The following is a 21685-nucleotide window of genomic DNA, read 5'->3' on the forward strand; positions in this document are numbered from 1 at the left end:
TTGAGTCCCTCCACGCTAATAGTATCCATCTCTGGGCTACCAGGAAAGCAAAGGCCAGAACATGTCTGCCTCTTTCCCTCCTGGATTCCCAGGTCTTCTGACACCCCGAAAATCATCACCTCTGGACCCAGCGCCACCCTTGTTTTTAACACCGTGGACATGACGTCCGCAAACCCCTGTCAAAATTCCCTAAGCATTGGACATGTCCAAAACATGTGGACATGGTTCGCTGGTCCTCCCGCACATTTTGCGCACCTGTCCTCCACCCCAAAGAATCTGCTCATCCGGGCCACTGTCATGTGAGCCCGATGAACAACCTTAAATTGTATCAGTCTGAGCCTGGCACATGTTGCGGACACGTTGACTCTACTCAACGCGTCTGCCCATAGACTATCCTCTATCTCACCTCCCAGCTCCTCCTCCCACTTGCGCTTCAGCTCCTTGGTCTGCGTCTCCTCTGACCCCATAAGTTCCTTGTAAATGTCCGAGACACTCCCCGCTCCTACCCACCCTCTGGAAACTACTCTGTCCTGAATCCCCCTTAGCGGTAGGAGCGGGAAGGTTGACACCTGTTTACGTAGGAAATCCCACACCTGCAGATACCTGAATTTGTTTCCCCTTGCCAACCCAAACTGCTCCTCCAGCGCCCTCAAACTCAGAAAGCTCCCCTCTATAAACATATCCCCCATCCTCTCATCCCCGCTCTCCGCCATAACTGGAACCCCCCATCCATACTCCCCGGAGCGAACCGGTGATTATCACAGATTGGGGCCCAGACCGATGCTCCCACTGCTCCCACATGCCGCCTCCACTGGCCCCAAACTCTCAGGGCCGCCACCACCACTGGACTGGTGGAGTACCGTGCCGGCGGGAACGGTAGAGGCCAGTTACCAACGCCCCCAAATTGGTGCCCTTATATGAAGCTGCCTCCATGCTGACCCCTCCCCCACCATCCACTTCCTGATCATGGCTATATTAGACGCCCAGTAATAATTGCTAAAATTTGGCAGCGCAGCTCGCCCTCTCCCCGACTCCGCTCAAGCATTACCTTCCTTACTCGCGGGGTCTTGCCCGCCCAGACATAGCCCATGATCACTCTGTCGACCCGCTTAAAAAAGGACCGCGGAATAAAAATGGGGAGACACTGAAATACAAATAGGAATCTCGGGAGGACAGTCACCTTTACCGTTTGCACCCTCCCAGCCAGAGACAACGGAAGCGCGTCCCATCTCCGAAAATCGTCCTTCATTTGATCCAACAGCCGGGCCAGATTCATTTTATGAAGCTGGTCCCATTCCCGCGCCATTTGGATACTAACCTAAATGGCAGCTCTCCCAGGCGCCTCTCCTGTCCCCTCGCCTGGACCACAAACATCTCACTCTTTTCCATATTAAGCTTATACCCCGAAAACCAGCCAAATTCCCCTAGAGCCCTCATGATTTCTTCCATCCCCTCTATTGGGTCCGAAACGGACAGAAGCAGGTCATCCACAGAGAGCGAAACCCTGTGCTCCACCCCTCCCCGGACCAGTCCTCTCCAGCCCCTCGAGGCTCTCAGAGCAATTGCCAACGGCTCTATAGCCAGCGCAAACAACGGTGGGGAGAGGGGGCATCCCCGTCTCGTCCCCCGGTACAGTCTAAAATAGTCCGATGTAGTCCTATTCATCCATACACTTGCCACAGGAGCCTGATACAGCAACCTGACCCAGTCGATAAAGCCCCGCCCTAATCCGAACCGTCCCAGTACCTCCCACAGATAGTCCCATTCTACCCGATCAAAAGCCTTTGCTGCATCCATTGCGATCACTACCTCCACTTCTTAACCTCATGATCACATTTAACAGCCTTCTCACATTGGCCACCAACTGCCTGCCCTTAACAAACCCCGTCTGGTCCTCCCCAATAACGTCCGGAACACAATCCTCAATCCTGGAGGACAAGATGGCATCAATCCTGGAGGACAAGATGCCAGCAACTTAGCATCCACATTTAACAAGGAGATCGGCCTGTAGGACCCACACAGCTCCGGGTTCTTGTCCCGCTTAAGAATCAGCGAAACCATTGCCTGTGACATCGTCGGGGGCAGCACCCCTCTTTCCCTTGACTCATTGAACATCCTCAACAACACCGGCCCCAATATCCCAGAGAACCTTTTATAGAACTCCACTGGGTACCCATCCGGCCCCCGTGGCTTTACCCGACTGCATGGCCTTCAGAGCCTCCACTATCTCTTCCTACCCGATCGGAACACCCAGCCCTTCTACCCGCTCCCCATCCACCTTTAGGAAATTCAGCCCCTCCAAGAAGTGCCTCATCCCCTCCGGCCCCACAGGGGGTTCCAACCTGTACAGCCTGCTATAGAAATCCCTAAATGCCTTATTCACCCCTACTGAATCACCAACCAGGTTCCCATCTCCGTCCTTTACTTTCCCTATCTCCCTAGCTGCCTCCCTCTTCCTAAGCTGCTGTGCAAGCATTCTGCTGGCCTTCTTTCCATGTTCGTAAATCGCCCCCCTCACCTTTCTCAGCTGCTCCACCGCCCTCCCCTGTGGTCAGCAAGTTAAACTCCGTCTGTAAGCTCCGCCGTTCCCTTAAAAGCCCTGCCTCTGGGGTCTCCGCATACCTCCGATCAATGTGTAGTATCTCCTTTACCAGTCAGTCCGTCTCTGCCCTGTCAACCTTCTCCCTACGGGCCCGGATCGAAATCAGCTCCCCCGACTACCGAATACATTTCCTCAGCTGCTCGCAAACCCCTTCATCTGCCAAAAGTCCCACATCCAACCTCCAGTGCGGGTGCTGATAACTGTCTTTACTAACCTGCAGGTCTACCCAGTGGTCTGAGTGTGGTCTGAGATTGTGATCGCCGAGTACCCCATGTCCACCACCCCAGCCAGCAAGGCCCTGCTCAAAATAAAGAAATCAATCCGGGAATACACTTTATGCACATGCGGGTAGAAGGAGAACTCCTTCATCCTCGGCTGCCCAAACCTCCATGGATCCAACCGCCCCCCACCCCCCCAACAGTTCCATGAACCCTCTTAGTTCCTTTGCCATTGCTGGCACCCTGCCCATTTTTGAGCTTGACCGGTCCAAGCCAGGGTCCATAAATGTGTTGAAGTCCCCTCCCATGACCAACCTGTGCGAGTCCAGGTCCGGTATCTTCCCCAGCATCCTCTTTATAAACTCCACATCATCCCAATTTGGCGCATATACGTTCACTAATACCACCTGCTCCCCCTCTACCTTCCCACTGACCATAATGTACCGACCTCCCACATCCAAGACTATTCTACCCGCCTCACACACCACCCGCTTATTGATCAGGACTGCGACCCCTCTAGTCTTTGAATCTAATCCCGAGTGAAAGACCTGACTGACCCAGCCTTTCCTCAGTCTAACCTGGTCCGTTACTCTAAGGTGCATCTCCTGCAACATTACCATGTCCACCTTCAATCCCCTAAGATACGCGAACACACGTGCCCTTTTGACCGGCTCATTTAACCCTCGAACATTCAGGGGATCAGCCTAGTTGGGGGGCTCATTCCCCCCCCCCCCCCCTCCCGCCGATCTGCCATCCCCTTTTTTAGGCCTGCCTCCATCCCGTGCTCCGCGCCTCCACCGGTCCATCCCCAGGCAACTCCCGCCCCCAACCTCCTCTCTGTCCCTCAGCCCAAGTCTCTCCCTCGTCAGCAGAACATTCGCCCCCCTTCCCCCCCCCCCTTAGTAACAACACACTGTAACCCAACCCCTTTAATAAACCAAACATATGCGCACACCCCCAGTGAGCTTCCGTGAGCTAGCCCGCCCAGCTAGCTTGGTGGCCCCCATCCCCGGCGCCAGATAGTCTACCACCTATTGTGTCGTCGTTCCCCCCCCCCCCCCACCGCCACCGCCACCCCCCCCCCCCACCCCCCGCTGATACAAACAAACCCAAACAATCCCCACACAATGCCCAACAGAAAAAACACCAAGATCAAAAACAAGCGCACCTCCATCCCCCAACAGTGCAAATGAAAACCTTAACTCAATCAGCTGGTTCCAAATCAATGCAAACGGCAACACAAACATCTTCCATAAAACACAAAACGAGAAACTTTTTTTCAAAACCAGAGAAACAGAAAGTAAAAAAACAAATCCAGAACATGAACGTTGCAGCCAAGTTCAAAGGTTCTCAGTCCTTCGCCAGTCCTTTCTTTTTCGCAAAGTCCAACGCGTCCTCAGGCGATTCAAAATAGAAGTGCTGATCCTCATGCGTGACCCAGAGACGGGCTGGGTATAACAGTCCAAACTTCATCTTTTTCTCAAAAAGGATCGACCTAATCTGGTTGAAGCTTGCTCTCCTCCTGGTCACCTCTCCACTCAGGTCCTGGTAAATCCGGAGGATGCAATTGTCCCACTTACAGCTCCGTGTCTGCTTGGCCCACTGTAGAATGCGCTCCTTGTCCGAGAACCTGTGGAATCTCACCACCATTGCTCTCGGGGTGGTCTCCCATTTGCCTTGGGATTTCCCCAGTTGCATGGAACTGCCTGCTTACACTTTGTTTTAAATGGTCTTTTTACAATTTTCAATTGGTATTCTATTTTGATATTTTATATATTTATGTAAAATTAATATCTGGGGTACAATTGCTACTACATACAAAGAAATCTTATATGAATATCGAGGTACCTTGAAAATTTGCAGAAGAGCTGCTGCAAGCAATTTCCATCCAGTCATTTAGATACCTGAAAAAGTAGAAATCATTGTTCTTTCATGATTTGCTCTGATGCGTTATGAGTATTATATATTGTACAAGGCAGACTTTTGTAGTGCTATGTCTATTTTAAAATCTTGCCCCAATTCTAGTGAGCTTCTTCTGCCAACTGTTTCACGCTTCTAAATAGAATGCAAGGGCAAGGACTAGCTTGTTAGCTGACAGATGATCCCTTGCTCCTCTAACATTTTCCATTGTAACATATTTTTTATGTTTAACAAATACTACTAAAGCCAGTGTATCTTTTCTCAGTACCAATGGACTATCTGATAAGGGCCTCAACTCAACCAAGAACCATTGGACAATCTTATATTCTAATTCAGTCTTTCTCAATCTTATATTCTAATTCAGTCTTTCTCAAATCGATGGGACGTCTTATTCCCTCTTTTTTCCTTCACTACAAACTTTTTTTTTAAGATTTAGAGTACCCTATTCATTTTTTCTAATTAAGGAACAATTTAGCATGGCCACCCCACCTAGCCTGCACATTTTTGGGTTGTGGGGGCGAAACCCACGCAAACACGGGGAGAATGTGCAAACTCCACACAGACAGTGACCCAGAACCAGGTTCAAACTGGGACCTTGGCACCGTGAGACAGCAATGCTAACCACTGCACCACTTCACTACAATCTTCAGACTAGAATCTAAGAGAGGAGGAAATTAGGGCAGAATTTTGAGAAAACAACTGGGATGAAGACCAAGAGAACCGATGTGAGCCGTTTAAGTATTTCATCTCGTCACTTAGAAACCCCCCCCCTTTCCAAAAGCCCCTATATTTGAGGAAGGTCCCTTTAGGTTAGAAGATAGTAAATGGAAGTCCATTATTCAAAAAGGGAAGGAGACAGAAAGCAGGAAATGTCAGGCCACTTAGCTTACCATCTGTGGTAGGGAAAATGTTAGAAGCTATTATTAAAGAATTTATAGCAGGGCACTTCAATAAGTTCAAGATCATCAGGCAGAGTCAACATGGGTTTTTAAAAAATAAATTTAAAGTACCCAATTAATTTCTTTTCCAATTAAGGGGCAATTTACCGTGGCCAATCCACCTACCGTGAACATCTTTGGGTTGTGGGGTGAGACTCACGCAGACACGGAGAGAATGTGCAAACTCCACATGGGCACCCGGGGCCAGGATCGAACCCGGGTTCTCAGCGCTGTAAGGCAACAGTGCTAACCACTGAGCCACCATGCCGCCTTGTCAACATGGTTTTGTGCAAGGGAAATCATGTTTAACTAACTACTTGGCGTTCTTTGAAGAAGTAGTATGTGCTGTGGATAAAAGGGAACTGGTGGATGTACTGTACTTAGATTTCCAGAAGGCTTATGATAAAGTGCCACATCAGTTATTGCAGAAAATGTAAGTTCATATTATATTATTAGAAGATTGGCTGGGTAACAGAAAATAGAGAGTAGGTGTAAATGGGTCTTTTTCCATGACACAGGGATTAGTGCTGGGACCTTAACTATTTATAATTTAAATAAATGACTTGGCTGAAAGGATTGAAGGGATGGTTGTCAAATTTACTGATGACACAGAGATAGACGGGAAAGTAAGTTGTGAAGAGGACATAAGGAGGTTACAAAAAAAATAGTTGAAAGATTGGGCAAAGATCTGGCAAATGGAGTGTAATGCGGCAAAATGTGAAAATGTCCATTTTTACAGGAAGAATTAAACAAAAAGCATACATGTGGTGAGATAGTAAGAACTCTGAGATACAGAGGGATCTGGGTGACCTAATGCATAAATCACAAAAGGCAAGCATGCAGATACAGCAAGTCCAGCAGAGCGATGACGCTGATTGGCTGTTGCAGGGAAGATTTGCATTGGGCGGTCAGTGCTTCCAGAAAGTCAACCTTAGCAAGACACCCTCCATGTTCAAGTGAAGGCAAGTGTCCAGAAGAAGCTGATGCTGATTGGCTGTTGTGGGGAAGATGTGCATCGGGTGGTCAGTGCTTCCAGAAAGTGGGTTGTGGAAGAGCTATCGTCAAGGAACAGTTAAACCCCTAACACTACTTCAGTGTTTGCCTCTCTCCCTCCTCCTCTAAACAAAAAAAAAACTGTCACTGTGAGGACGACAAGCAAGAGAAAGAAAAAGGGAGGGAGAGAGAGAGAGGTGCGCTATGAGAAAATTTGCAGCAGAGTGTTTGAGTGGAGAGGCTTCGGCAAGTGGCGTCTCAGTAGAGTACAGGTAATCTCAGGTAACATCCTCTTGACTTCCCTCTTTAATCTTGGTGCAGTTGGGATGACAATGAGGACAGTGATATGCTCCTCCTGCAGGATGTGGGAGCTCCGGGAGAATTCCGTTGTCCCTGATGACTACACCTATGGGAAGTGCACCCGGCTGCAGCTCCTGGGAGACCAAGTTAGGGAGTTGGAGCCGGAGCTGGATGCATTCATGGATGGGATGGGTTGCATCAGAATTGGAGGGGAATCAATATCCTGGGGGGCATATTTGCTACTGCTACAAAGGTGGGTTTAAACTAGATTGGCAGGGGGGTGGGATTCTCAGCAGCAGGGAAGCAAATGAGAAGCTGAAAGGAAATGCAGTACTCAGCAACGGCAAGCTGAATAGACATGATGGGCAGGAGCACAACAGGGAGCGGGGAAAACCTGTTGGATTAAATTGCAGCTATTTCCATGCAAGAGGGCTGACAGGTAAGGCTGATGAACTCAGGGCATGGATAGGTACGTGGAACTGGGATATTATAGACATAAATGAAACATGGCTAAGGGAGCGACAGGACTGGCAGCTTAATGTTCCAGGGTACAGGTGCTTTAGGCGGGTCAGAGGTGGAGGAAAGAGAGGAGGGGGAGTTGCATTTTTGATTAGCGGGAGCATCACGGCAGTAGTCAGAGATGAAATAACTGAGGGATCATCCAGCGAGGCTTTGTGGGTGGAACTAAGAAATAAGAAGGGGATGGTGACCTTATTGGGGTTCTACTATAGGCCCCCAAATAGTCAACTGGAATTAGAAGAACAAATATGCAGGGAGATTGGGGAGACTTGCAGGAGTAATAGGGTTGTCACAGTAGGGGATTTTAATTTTCCTAACATAGACTGGGACAGCCATAGTGCTGAGGGCTTAGATGGGGTGGAATTTGTTAAGTGTGTTCAGGAAAGTTTCCTCAGGCAGTATGTGGAGGGTCCTACTCAGGAAAGGGCAAAACTTGACCTACTGTTGGGAAATAGGGCAGGGCGAGTGACTAAGGTGACGGCGGGGGACCACTTTGGAACCAGTGACCATAGTTCTATTAATTTTGAAATAGTTATGGAAAGGGACAAAGCTGGTCCACAGGTGCAAGTTCTAAATTGGGCAAGGTGAATTTTGATGGAATTAGGAGCTTGCAAGGGTTGATTGGAGTAACTTGTCTGAGGGTGAAGAGGCCTCTGGCAAGTGGGAGGCCTTTAAAAGTGAAATAGCTAGAGTTCAGGGCCCAGATGTTTCTGTTAGGGTGAAGGGAAATGCTGGCAGGAATAAGGAACCCTGGATGACAAAACATATTGAGGTTTTGGCCAGGAAAAAGAAAGATGCATGGCTCGGGTACAAGCAGCTGGAATCAAGGGGTTCCCTGGAGATGTACAGAGGATACAGGAGTATTTTCAAGAAGAAAATTAGGAGGGCAGAAAGAGGGCATGAAGTAGTTTTGGCTGAGAATCCAAAGGGATTCTTTTAGTATATTAAAGAACAAAGAATAACTGGAGAGAGAATAGGACCCTTCAAGGACCAAAGTGGACACATATGTGTGGAACCGTAGGAGATGGGCGAGGTTCTCAATGAATATTTCTCCTCTGTGTTTACCATGGAGAAGACTTGGAAACCTGGGAAGGTTAGTGGCGATATATTGGGGACAGTTTGCATTACAGTCGAGGAGGTGATGGACATATTAAAATGTATGAAGGTGACTAAATCTCCTGGCCCTGACCAGGTATATCCAAGAACACTTGCGTGAGGGTAGAGAAGAAATTGCGGGAGCCCTGGCTGAGATATTTGCATCATCGGATGAGGTACTAGAAGACTGGAGGGTAGCAAATGTGCCCTTATTTAAGAAGGGTTGCAAAGAAAAATTATAGACCGGTAAGTTACAAGAGAGGATTCTGAGGGATAAGACATACAAACATATGGAAAGACAGGGTTTGATTTGGAGTAGTCAGCACGGCTTAGCACATATATGATCATGTCTTACAAATTTGTTGGAGTTCTTTGATGAAGTGATCAGGAAGGTTGATACGCAGTGGGGGTACAGCTCAGTGGTAAAGCATTTGACTGCAAATCAAGAGGTCCCCGGTTCAAATCCAAGTGCCCCCTCATTTGGGGCAGCACGGTAGCACAAGTGGATAGCACTGTGACTTCACAGCGCCAGGGTCCCAGGTTCAATTCCCCGCTGGGTCACTGCCTGTGCGGAGTCTGCACGTTCTCCTCGTGTCGGCGTGGGTTTCCTCCCACAGTGCAAAGACGTGCAGGTTAGGTGGATTGGCCATGATAAATTGCCCTTCGTGACCAAAAAGGTTAGGAGGGGGTTATTGGGTTACGGGGATAGGGTGGAAGTGAGGGCTTAAGTAGGTCGGTGCAGACTCGATGGGCCAAATGGCCTCCTTCTGCACTGTATGTTCTATGTTGATGATGGCAGGACGGTAGATGTAGTCTATATGAACTTCAGTAAGGCCTTTGATAAAGTAAATGGTAGGCTGCTCTGGAAGGTTAGATCACATGGAATCCAGGGAGAGCTCGCAAATTGGATCTACAATTGGCTTGATGGTCGGAAGCTGAGGGTAATGGTGGAAGGATGCTTGTCAGACTGGAGGCATGTGACTAGTGGTGTGCCTCAGGGGTCAGTGCTGGGCCCATTGCTGTTTGCTATCTATATCAACAATTTGGATGAGAATGTACAAGGCATGATCAGTGAGCTTGCAGATGATACTAAAATAAGTGGTATTGTAGACAGTGAGGAAGGTTATCAAAAATCGCAGCAGGATTGCGATCAGCTGGGGAAGTGGGCCGAGAAATGGCAAATGGAGTTCAATACAGATAAGTGTGAGGTGTTGCATTTTGAAAGTCAAATCAAGATAGGACTTTCACGTTGAATGGTAGGACCTTAGGGAGTTTCGTGGAACAGAGGGACCTTGGAGTTCAGGTGCACGGTTCTCTAAAGGTGGAGTCAAAGGTAGATAGGGTAGTGAAGAAGTCTCTTGGCATGCTGGCCTTCATCAGTCAGGGCATTGAATATAGAAGTTGCGAGGTTGTGTTGCAGTTGTACAGGGCGTTAGTGAGGCCGCACCTGGAGTATTCTGTTCAGTTTTGGTCGCCTTGAGAAAGGAAAGATGTTATTAAACTGGAGAGAGTGCAGAAGAGATTTACAAGGACGTTGCTAGGACTCAAGGGACTGAGTTATGGGACATATTGGACAGGCTGGGATGGTACATATGTGGAATGAGCTGCCAGAGGAAATGGTTAAGGCAGGGACATTGACAACATTTAAAAGTCATTTGGACAGATACATGGATAGGAAAGGTTTAGAGGGATATGGGCTAAATGCAGGCAAATGGGATTCGCTTAGATGGGCTGAAGATTCTATGATTCTAATAGAATGTTATCATTTATTGTGAGGGGATTTGAATACAAAAATAGGGAGGTTATGCTTCAGTTGCACAAGGCACCTGTGAGACCACATCTGGAGTACTGTGTATAGTATTGGTCATCTTATTTAAGGAAGGATATTACCAGAATCAGAAGTTTTTTTTGGAGAAGGGGAATAACTGTGAAACAGCACAAATAAGTGTAAGTCAGGGTCATTATAATCAAGTAATATAAGTAAATAAAGTAGGATAAGGGAAGTAAAGTTAGCGTAACGGAGGTAAGTAAAGAGTATTCTTGTATAGTTTCATCTTTTGTTAAAAGGAGTGAGTAAGGAGCTTAAGGGTAGTCATGGCAGGAGAGCTTGCATCCGTGATATGCTCCTCCTGCACTATGTGGCAAATCATGGAAGCTTCAGTTGTCTCTGGTAGCCACATGTGCAGGAAGTGGGCCCAACAGCATCCATTGGCTAACCGCATTTCGGAGCTGAGCTGAGGGGTGGATTCATTGTGGAGCATCAACGATGCTGAGCAGGTTGTGAATAGCTCATTCAGTGAGGTGGTGAGAATTGAACAAGCAGAAAGACCACCAGGCAGAGTTGAGGAAGGCAGGTAGTGCAGGAGTCCTCTGTGGCCATCCCCCTTTCTAATAGATTTACCGTTTTGGATAGAGTTGTTGTGTGCTTACTGGTCATCCTGTGTGTCAATCACTGCCTGTCTGCATCTCATTATATACATGAGTGGATATTATGACAGTGGGAGGACGAGCTAGGAGGAGAGATAGAGGTGGGTCTGTGGGTGGATGCCCTAAGCAGGGTTAATACATCCTCATCATGTGCCAGGCTTAGCCTGATTCAATTCAAGGTAGTCCAACAGCGATGAGGACTGTCAGAGGATACAGCAGGATTTAGATTGTCTGGGGACTTGGGCGGAGAGATGGCAGATGGAGTTTAATCCGGACAAATGTGAGGTAATGCATTTTGGAAGGTCTAATGCAGGTAGGGAATATACAGTGAATGGTAGAACCCTCAAGAGTATTGAAAGTCAAAGAGATCTAGGAGTACAGGTCCACAGGTCATTGAAAGGGGCAACACAGGTGGAGAAGGTAGTCAAGAAGGCATACGGCATGCTTGCCTTCATTGGCCGGGGCATTGAGTATAAGAATTGGCAAGTCATGTTGCAGCTGTATAGAACCTTAGTTAGGCCACACTTGGAGTATAGTGTTCAATTCTGGTCGCCACACTACCAGAAGGATGTGGAGGCTTTAGAGAGGGTGCAGAAGAGATTTACCAGAATGTTGCCTGGTATGGAGGGCATTAGCTATGAGGAGCGGTTGAATAAACTCGGTTTGTTCTCACTGGAACGAAGGAGGTTGAGGGGAGACCTGATAGAGGTATACAAAATTATGAGGGGCATAGACAGAGTGGATAGTCAGAGGCTTTTCCCCAGGGTAGAGGGGTCAGTTACTAGGGGGCATAGGTTTAAGGTGAGAGGGGCAAGGTTTAGAGTAGATGTACGAGGCAAGTTTTTTACGCAGAGGGTAGTGGGTGCCTGGAACTCGCTACCGGAGGAGGTAGTGGAAGCAGGGACGATAGGGACATTTAAGGGGCATCTTGACAAATACATGAATAGGATGGGAATAGAGGGATACGGACCCAGGAAGTGTAGAAGATTTTAGTTTAGATGGGCAGCATGGTCGGCACAAGCTTGGAGGGCCGAAGGGCCTGTTCCTGTGCTGTACTTTTCTTTGTTCTTTGTTCTTTGTAAGTGCTGTGTTGGGGACAGGAATGGGGAGTGTTTCCTACTGCAGGAATGGGAAACCACGCCATAACTTCTGTCCCCGTAGAAGTTAATTATGCATCTGGTGCTTTTGCACCATCTTCCATGGTGGCGTGGCATGATGCCATATTGAAATGCTGACCAACATCATTGACCTTCCATTGAAGAAAGATGGACCTCCTTGAAGACACTGAAGCTGGAAGATGCAGCTTATATTCCATGGTCCAGGGTTGCTGATGGTCTTATCCTGAACTCTGGAGGTAAGTCACGACTTTTGCAAACCATGTTGGTCCAGGCATATTATGGACCAGTATGCTTTTCCACTGCCGTTGCGGAGAATCGGGCATGGGCGGAAGATTCCGGTTGGCTTTCATTTGGGGAGCAAATTGGTTTCACACCGACCTCCAGTGGGATTCCTAATCCACCATAGTAGGCAGCACGAGAAGAATTTCATGCTGGCATGAACCCGAATTTTGGGCCTCCTGCCAAATTCTCCCATGATCCTGCCGGTGGGGGCAGGACCTTAGCATATGACACGTGCAGCAGGATCTGGACAACATCCAGGCCTGGGCTGGTAAGTGCCATGTAACATTCACACCACACAAATCCCAGGTGATGACCATGTCCAGCAGCAAGTGGCATTACTATAATTCGCCCACCATCAACATCCTGGAGTCACCATTATCCAAAATCTCAAATGGATCAACTAGATAAATGCTGTGGCTACTAAAACAGGTCAGAGGCTGTTGAGACCCCAGACTCCTAGGCCGGAATTCTCCGAGCCAGCGCCGGGTCGATGCCAGGCCGCTGATTCTGCTGCAACCGGAGAATCGGCGGCAATTGCGCCCACGCGGTTGCCGCGGCGCTGGTTGGGGCCACTGAAATAGGTCCCCGTGGCGATTCTCCGCGGGCGACGGGCCAAACTCCTGCCGGCGTGGTTCAAACATGGTACCACCCGCCGGGAGGTCGGACCCGCGGCCGCTGTGGACATCCTGGTGGGGGGTCGGGGGGGGTCTGACTCCGGATGCGGCCTCCACGGGGTCCAGGCCCGCGATCGGGGGCTTCCGATCGGCGGTTGGCCGCGATCTGGAGGGGGCCTACCTCATTACACGCGGGCCTGCTGTTCGGTCCCCAACATGTTGCTCCGCGCCTACGCGGAGATGGAAAACACGCGCATGCGCCGCCGCTGACATGGCCGTCGTGCGCGTGCAGGGGCCGTCTTTCAGTGCCGGAGCAGCGCACATTACTCGGGCGCCATGCTAGCCCCCTAAAAAACAGAGAATTGCTGGGTCAGAAGGTGTTTACGCCGGCGTCAACACTTGGCCGGGAGTTCGGACAATCCCGGATCCAAAGCCTCAAAGCCCCTCTCACTATCTACAAAGTTCAAATCAGAGGTGTGATAACATACTGCACATGGGTGCAGCTGCAGTGGCATTCAAGAAGGTCAACACCATCCAGGACAAAGCAGTCTACTTGATCAGCAGGCCCAATCCACCAGTTTAAACATCCAATTCCTCCACTATTAGCATACGATATTGACAGTATATATGATTTACAGAATATACTGCAGCAAGTTGCCAGCTTATTCAGCAGCAAGTCTAACCTAGGGCAAAGGCAGTGAGTCTGTGGGTACACCATCATTTCCCCCGTCATCTGGAATGGATTGGAATACAAAAGGGGATGTTATACTTCAGTTTTATTGGAGCCTTGGAAAGATCCAATTTGAAGCATTGCATTCAGTGCTCTCCACACCTAAGAAAGGATAGCCTGGAGTTGGAGCAAGGAAGAGTGTGAATTTACCTAAATGATACTGAGTTCGAAAAGTTAAATTATGAGAGCAGATTACATAAATTTGGGACATGTTAGCTTGAGTTTAAAAAGTTAAGGGATGGGCTAATGCGATGTGTAAAATGATTCAGATGTGGAGAAGCTGTTTCCTCTGGTAGGAATTAAAGTGAAAGGGTCACAATCTTGAGTAGAGTCATTCAGGAACAAAACCAGGAAGCACTTTTCATATGAAGGACAGTGGAATTCTCTCCCCCAAAAGGTTGTGGAAATTTCAAAGACTAGATTGACAGATTATTTGATGAGGAAGAATTTCTTCACTCAAAGGGTTGTGAATTTTTGGAATTTTCTACCCCTGAGGGCTGTGGATGTTCAATGTTCAATCGTCGAATATATTGAAGACTGAGATTGAGATGTAGATTTTTAGACACATGGCGACAGGAAGAAAAATGGAATTGTGATAGAAGATGTGACTTGATTTTATTGAATGGCAGATCCTCCTCAAGGGTCCTTCTGCTTTTATTTCTTATGTCCTTATCAGGTAACGGCATCAAGGGATTATGGTTCGAGACTTCCGGGTGCGGCGATGACCAGCTAAGTCGCACGTTTCGGCAGCTCCCGGTGGAACGGACTTTTGGGGTCTTAATAAGAGCCCCAACGGCAATTTTACCGGCTAAAAGCACTGTGCGGTATACCAGAAGGGAATCCCCCCTGGATACGGATGGAAAAAGGAGAGGAAAGTGGCCGGATTGCGGTGGATCCTTTAGAGCAGCGGCAAGGAAGGCAAGCAAAAACCAAGCTGGCGTCGGAAGGTGGCAGTTTAATATGGGGCCCTGAACAACACGGGTTTTTGAAACGCTGCGTGGAAGAGCTTAAAAAGGAGATGAAGAAGGAGCTTTGGCCCCGATATTACAGGCGATTGAAGGGCTAAAAGATGAGCAAAAGACTCAGGAGCGGGAGCTTCGGGTCGTGAAGGCAAAGGCTGCCGAGAACGAGGACGATATACAGGGCCTGGTGGTGAAGACGGAGATGCACGAGGCACACCATAAACGATGTGTGGAAAGGCTGGAGGTGCTGGAGAATAATGCGAGGAGGAAGAATTTAAGGATTCTCGGTCTTCCTGAAGGTGCAGAAGGGGCGGACGTCGGGGCATATGTGAGCACGATGCTGCACTCGTTAATGGGAGCGGAGGCCCCGACGGGTCCGTTGGAGGTGGAGGGAGCATACCGAGTGATGGCGCGAGGACCGAGAGCAGGCGAAATTCCCAGAGCCATAGTGGTGAGATTCCTCCGTTTTAAGGACAGAGAGATGGTCCTCAGATGGGCAAAGAAAACTCGGAGCAGTAGGTGGAAGAACGCGGTGATCCGCGTATATCAAGACTGGAGTGCGGAGGTGGCGAGAAGGAGGGCGAGCTTTAATCGGGCCAAGGCGGTGCTTCATAAAAAGATTAAATTTGGAATGCTGCAGCCGGCAAGACTGTGGGTCACATATCAAGGGAAGCACCACTACTTTGAAACGGCGGTTGAGGCGTGGACATTTATTGTTGAAGAGAAATTGGAATAAGCGGGTTAGTAAAAAAGAACGTTTGAGACAAAGTGGTGGGGCGAATATGGGGGGCGAAGAGGGGGGAAAAAGGGGGGAGAGATGATTTTTATGTTGTTAATCCTGCGACCCGGTACCTTTTCTCTCTTCCACAGGTTGTGGGGGAGGGAGGAAGGGAGGTGGAGGAGCTGGGGACGTTGGCCATTGGGGGCGGGGCCAAAAGGGAAGCGCGGGCTTTGTTCCCGCGCTATGATAATTATGGCGGGAATAGGGAAGCAGGAAGGAGGGGGCGTCGCACGGTGCGAGCCGAGGTCACGGGGGGGAAGCCGAGGTCGGCCAGAGGTTGCTGACTTCTGGGAGCAACATGGGGGGTGTAACTACGCTAGTGGGGGATCTAGCGGGGGTGGGGGGGTGGGAGGGGGGATTTACTGGGTTGCTGCTGCTGGGGAGAAGGGGGAGCTGGTATGGGGTGGGGTGGGCGGGGCGGGAGGGCACCGCCTGGGGGGGACACAGCTGCGTGGGAACCGGGTGAGGAGCTGGATAAAAGGGGATGGCTAATCGACAAGGGGGGGGGGTAAAGAGCCCCCCAACCCGGCTGATCACGTGGAATGTGAGAGGGCTGAAAGGGCCGATAAAGAGGGCACGGGTACTCGCACACCTTAAGAAACTTAAGGCAGATGTGGTTATGTTACAGGAGACGCATCTGAAACTGATAGACCAGGTTAGACTACGCAAAGGATGGGTGGGGCAGGTGTTTCATTCGGGGCGAGATGCGAAAAACAGGGGGGTGGCTATACTAGTGGGGAAGCGGGTAATGTTTGAGGCAAAGACCATAGTGGCGGATAGTGGGGGCAGATACGTGATGGTGAGTGGCAAATTACAGGGGGAGGCGGTGGTCTTAGTGAACGTATATGCCCCGAACTGGGATGGTGCCAACTTTATGAGGCGCATGTTAGGACGTATCCCGGACCTAGAGGTGGGGAAGTTGGTAATGGATGGAGATTTTAACACGGTGCTGGAACCAGGGCTGGACAGATCGAGGTCCAGGACTGGAAGAAGGCCGGCAGCTGCCAAGGTGCTTAAAGACTTTATGAAGCAGATGGGAGGAGTAGACCCATGGAGATTTAGCAGACCTAGGAGTAAGGAGTTTTCGTTTTTCTCCTATGTCCACAAAGTTTATTCGCGAATAGACTTTTTTGTTTTGGGAAGGGCGTTGATCCCGAAGGTGAGGGGGACGGAATATACGGCTATAGCTATTTCGGATCACGCTCCACACTGGGTGGACTTGGAGATAGGGGAGGAAAAAGAACGGCGTCCACCCTGGAGAATGGACATGGGACTAATGGCGGATGAGGGTATGTGTCTAAGGGTGAGGGGGTGTATTGAAAAGTACTTGGAACTCAATGATAATGGGGAGGTCCAGGTGGGAGTGGTCTGGGAGGCGCTGAAGGCAGTGGTTAGAGGGGAGCTGATATCAATCAGGGCACATAAAGGAAAGCAGGAGAGTAGGGAACGGGAGCGGTTGCTGCAAGAACTTCTGAGGATGGACAGGCAATATGCGGAGGCACCGGAGGAGGGACTGTACAGGGAAAGGCAAAGGCTACATGTAGAATTTGATTTGCTGACAACGGGTACTGCAGAGGCTCAGTGGAGGATGGCACAGAGTGTACAGTACGAATATGGGGAGAAGGCGAGCAGGTTGCTGGCCCACCAATTGAGGAAAAGGGGAGCAGCGAGGGAAATAGGGGGAGTGAGGGATGAGGAGGGAGAGATGGAGCGGGGAGCGGAGAGAGTGAATGGAGTGTTCAAGGCATTCTATGAAAGATTATATGAAGCTCAGCCCCCGGATGGGAAGGAGAGAATGATGTGTTTCCTGGACCAGCTGGAATTTCCTAAGGTGGAGGAGCAGGAGAGGGTGGGACTGGGAGCACAGATCGAAATGGAGGAAGTAGTGAAAGGAATTAGGAGCATGCAGGCGGGGAAGGCCCCAGGACCGGATGGATTCCCAGTTGAATTTTACAGGAAATATGTGGACTTGCTCGCCCCGCTACTGATGAGAACCTTTCATGAGCCGAGGGAAAGGGGACAGCTGCCCCCGACTATGTCAGAGGCAACGATATCGCTTCTCCTAAAGAAGGAAAAAGACCTGCTGCAATGCGGGTCCTATAGGCCTATGTCCCTCCTGAACGTGGACGCTAAGATTCTGGCCAAGGTAATGGCAATGAGGATAGAGGATTGTGTCCCGGGGGTGGTCCATGAGGACCAAACTGGGTTTGTGAAGGGGAGACAGCTGAATACGAATATACGGAGGCTGCTAGGGGTAATGATGATGCCCCCACCAGAGGGGAAAGCGGAGATAGTGGTGGCGATGGATGCCGAGAAAGCATTTGATAGAGTGGAGTGGGATTATTTGTGGGAGGTGTTGAGGAGATTTGGCTTTGGAGATGTGTATATTAGATGGGTACAGCTGCTGTATAGGGCCCCGATGGCGAGCATGTTCACGAATGGACGGGGGTCTGCGTATTTTCGGCTCCATAGAGGGACGAGGCAGGGATGTCCTCTGTCCCCATTATTGTTTGCACTGGCGATTGAGCCCCTGGCAATAGCATTGAGGGGTTCCAGGAAGTGGAGGGGAGTACTCAGGGGAGGAGAAGAACACCGGGTATCTCTGTATGCGGACGATTTGTTCTTGTATGTGGCGGACCCGGCGGACGGGATGCCAGAGATAAAGCGGATACTTGGGGAGTTTGGAGAATTTTCAGGATATAAACTGAACATGGGGAAAAGTGAGTTGTTTGTGGTGCATCCAGGGGAGCAGAGCAGAGAAATAGAGGACTTACCGCTGAGGAAGGTAACAAGGGACTTTCACTACTTGGGGATCCAGATAGCCAAGAATTGGGGTACATTGCATAGGTTAAATTTAACGCGGTTGGTGGAACAGATGGAGGAGGACTTCAAGAGATGGGACATGGTATCCCTGTCACTGGCAGGGAGGGTGCAGGCGGTTAAAATGATGGTCCTCCCGAGATTCCTCTTTGTGTTTCAGTGCCTCCCGGTGGTGATCACGAAGGCTTTTTTCAAAAGGATTGAGAAGAGTATCATGAGTTTTGTGTGGGCCGGGAAGACCCCGAGAGTGAGGAAGGGATTTTTGCAGCGTAGTAGGGATAGGGGGGGGCTGGCACTACCGAGCCTAAGTGAGTACTACTGGGCCGCCAATATCTCAATGGTATGTAAGTGGATGGGAGAAGAGGCGGGAGCGGCATGGAAGAGATTGGAGAGGGCGTCCTGCAGGGGGACTAGCCTACAAGCTATGGTGATGGCGCCGTTGCCGTACTCACCGAAGAAATACACCACAAGCCCGGTGGTGGTGGCTACTCTGAAAATTTGGGGGCAGTGGAGACGGCATAGGGGAAAGACGGGAGCCTCGGTGTGGTCCCCGATAAGAAATAACCATAGGTTTGCTCCGGCGAGAATGGATGGGGGATTTGGAACATGGCAAAGAGCAGGAGCAACACAATTGAGAGATCTGTTTGTAGATGGGACGTTTGCGAGTCTGGGAGCGCTGACCGAGAAATATGGGTTGCCCCAAGGGAATGCATTCAGGTATATGCAACTGAGGGCTTTTGCGAGGCAACAGGTGAGGGAATTCCCGCAGCTCCCGACGCAGGAGGTGCAGGACAGAGTGATCTCAAAGACATGGGTGGGAGACGGTAAGGTATCAGACATATATAGGGAAATGAGGGACGAGGGGAGATTATGGTAGATGAGCTGAAAGGGAAATGGGAAGAGGAGCTGGGGGAGGAGATTGAGGAGGGGCTGTGGGCTGATGCCCTAAGTAGGGTAAACTCATCGTCCTCGCCTGATACAATTTAAGGTGTTACACAGGGCGCATATGACTGGAGCACGGCTCAGTAAATTTTTTGGAGTAGAGGATAGGTGTGCGAGATGCTCGAGAAGCCCAGCGAATCACACCCACATGTTCTGGTCATGTCCGGCACTACAGGGGTTTTGGGTGGGGGTGACAAAGGTGCTTTCGAAGGTGGTGGGGGTCCAGGTCGAACCAAGCTGGGGGTTGGCTATATTCGGGGTTGCAGAAGAGCCGGGAGTGCAGGAGGCGAAAGAGGCTGATGTTTTGGCCTTTGCGTCCCTAGTAGCCCGGCGCAGGATACTGTTGATGTGGAAGGAAGCCAAGCCCCCGGGTGTGGAGACCTGGATAAATGACATGGCAGGGTTTATAAAGCTGGAACGGATTAAGTTCGTCCTAAGGGGATCGGCTCAAGGGTTCACCAGGCGGTGGCAACCGTTCGTCGAATACCTCACAGAAAGATAGAGGGAATGGAAAAGAAGAAGACAGCAGCAGCAACCCAGGGGGGGGGGGGGGGCGGGGGCGGAACCAGAAGGACTCTCAGGGATGTTAGTGTATAAGTATAATATGTATAGGTTGTTGTTATAGGTAATTGTATACTGGACTGCTGAATTGTATTTTTGGAGAGTATTTATTTGGGACAAGGCAGTTGCCATTTAGCTTTGTTTTTTAATTTTGATGTTGTTTATATATTATTTATTTCTTGTTTAAAAAACTGGCCATTGTTATTTATATTGTTATATTACTGTGTAAAAGATACACAATGTACTGTTATGGTTGGCCAAAAATTTTGAATAAAATATATATTTTTTTTAAAAAGGGATTATGGTTCGAAACAGGCAAATAAATTTGACCCACAGATCAACACCCCCTTTCCAAGAGCAACTCGTGCTGGACAACAGACACCAGAAATCTTGAGAATGAGGGGGAAAACCTGGCATGTCCTTTCACTACATTCAAAGTTATTATAATGTCATCACTGAAGAGTACATGATTTATAGGAGAGTGCAATAATAAAATAGTTTTGCAGTTCTAAAGACGATTTATAATTAAACATCTTATCATAGATTATCATAGAATTTACAGTGCAGAAGGAGGCCATTCGGCCCAACGAGTCTGCACCGGCTCTTGGAAAGAGCACCCTACCCAAGATCAACACCTCCACCCTATCCCCATAACCCAGTAACTCCACCCAACACTAAGGGCAATTTATCATGGCCAATCCACCTAACCTGCACACCTTTGGACTCTTTGTTCATGGATGGGGGGCAGATGCCTCCTATCTTTCTTTCAGGTTTGTCTGTATTAAACCTCAATTTATTACCAGTCCAATGCAAACCTGACTGCGTTCTCCAAGTCCAATGCTCTGCTGCTCCTCTACCCTTTCCTCAACCCAAGCCTGGTGTTATCTGCAAGTTTAACTACTTTGCACTCTGCTAATCTGTAGACCTAACTAGTTCCAAGAGCTACAACTATAATTTATGCAGCCGAAACAAAATAAGGTTTATTTACTTCTCAAAATTCAATGCATTGGTCCACTCAAGTAATTCATCCACCTCCCAATCGAAGACTGCATTTGGGCCATTCTGCTCGACACTGTTGATTACTCCTTCTGTTGCTCTCTGCACCAGGAGAGCTGTATTTGGATCCAGTGTCTGGGCCTGCAACATGCCCTCATGGTACCTGGAAGACAAATAAATTAACATGAAAAGCAGAGCCCTGCTGCTCTTTTGAATTGTGACTGCAAAACCTGCAATGAGTTGGAGACATTGCTCATGAATTTCTATCAATGTAATACCATCTTTAACTTGCTTAGTTAGCCACAGATGGTGCATCATTCTGGTAGAGTCTTCCTTTCTCAATGCAATATATCTTTGCTGAGAGTTATGAATCCAAATGGGGATCATCCTTTTGCCTTGTGTAAAAGGTAGGTCAACTGGATGGCATCACTGGTGGGAATTTTTGCAGCTCCCACCTCTCAAGCACCTAGTGGAATTAGGACCCATAAGGATGACCTGAACAAAACGGGCAGTATGGTGGGACTTCACCAGGAGGTGGTGGTGGGGGGGGGGGGGGGGGGACACATCTCCCTATCTCCCCCGACAAAAACATGCCTGGTAGAGGGCCATAAAATCCAGCATTTTCCGAATGACCAACAATGATATACTAACTGGCATAGTTTCCTGTTTTTTGTCTCGCTCCTTTCTTGAACACAGGTGTCACATTTGCAGTTCAAGTCTGCTGGGATCTTCCCAGAATCAAGGGAATTTTAGATGATTACAACCAATGCATCCACTATCCCTGCAGCCACCTCTTTTAAGATTCTAGAATGTAGGCTGTCAGTTCCAAGGAACGTCTCAGCTAGTAGTGCCATTACCTTTTCTCTA

The 21685-nt window shown here is 49.2% G+C and overlaps 1 protein-coding gene and 1 non-coding gene across 3 annotated transcripts in view; one reads left to right on the top strand and one right to left on the bottom strand.

Annotated features, from left to right (window-relative positions):
* Positions 1-21685, bottom strand: part of c15h11orf65 (chromosome 15 C11orf65 homolog) — a 147975-nt gene that overhangs the window by 10682 nt on the left and 115608 nt on the right. For both annotated transcript variants that reach the window (XM_072476789.1, XM_072476788.1), the window contains 2 exons: positions 20811-20981; positions 4669-4724 (listed from right to left, as the gene is read on the bottom strand). In XM_072476789.1, coding sequence (XP_072332890.1) covers positions 4669-4724; positions 20811-20981 — 227 coding nt within the window. The remainder of the gene's footprint in view (positions 1-4668; positions 4725-20810; positions 20982-21685) is intronic.
* trnac-gca (transfer RNA cysteine (anticodon GCA)) lies at positions 8991-9062 on the top strand. The gene has a single exon. It is a non-coding gene; the product is annotated as a tRNA-Cys (tRNA).

This window comes from Scyliorhinus torazame, chromosome 15, assembly GCF_047496885.1.
Source record: "Scyliorhinus torazame isolate Kashiwa2021f chromosome 15, sScyTor2.1, whole genome shotgun sequence".
NCBI lineage: Eukaryota > Metazoa > Chordata > Chondrichthyes > Carcharhiniformes > Scyliorhinidae > Scyliorhinus > Scyliorhinus torazame.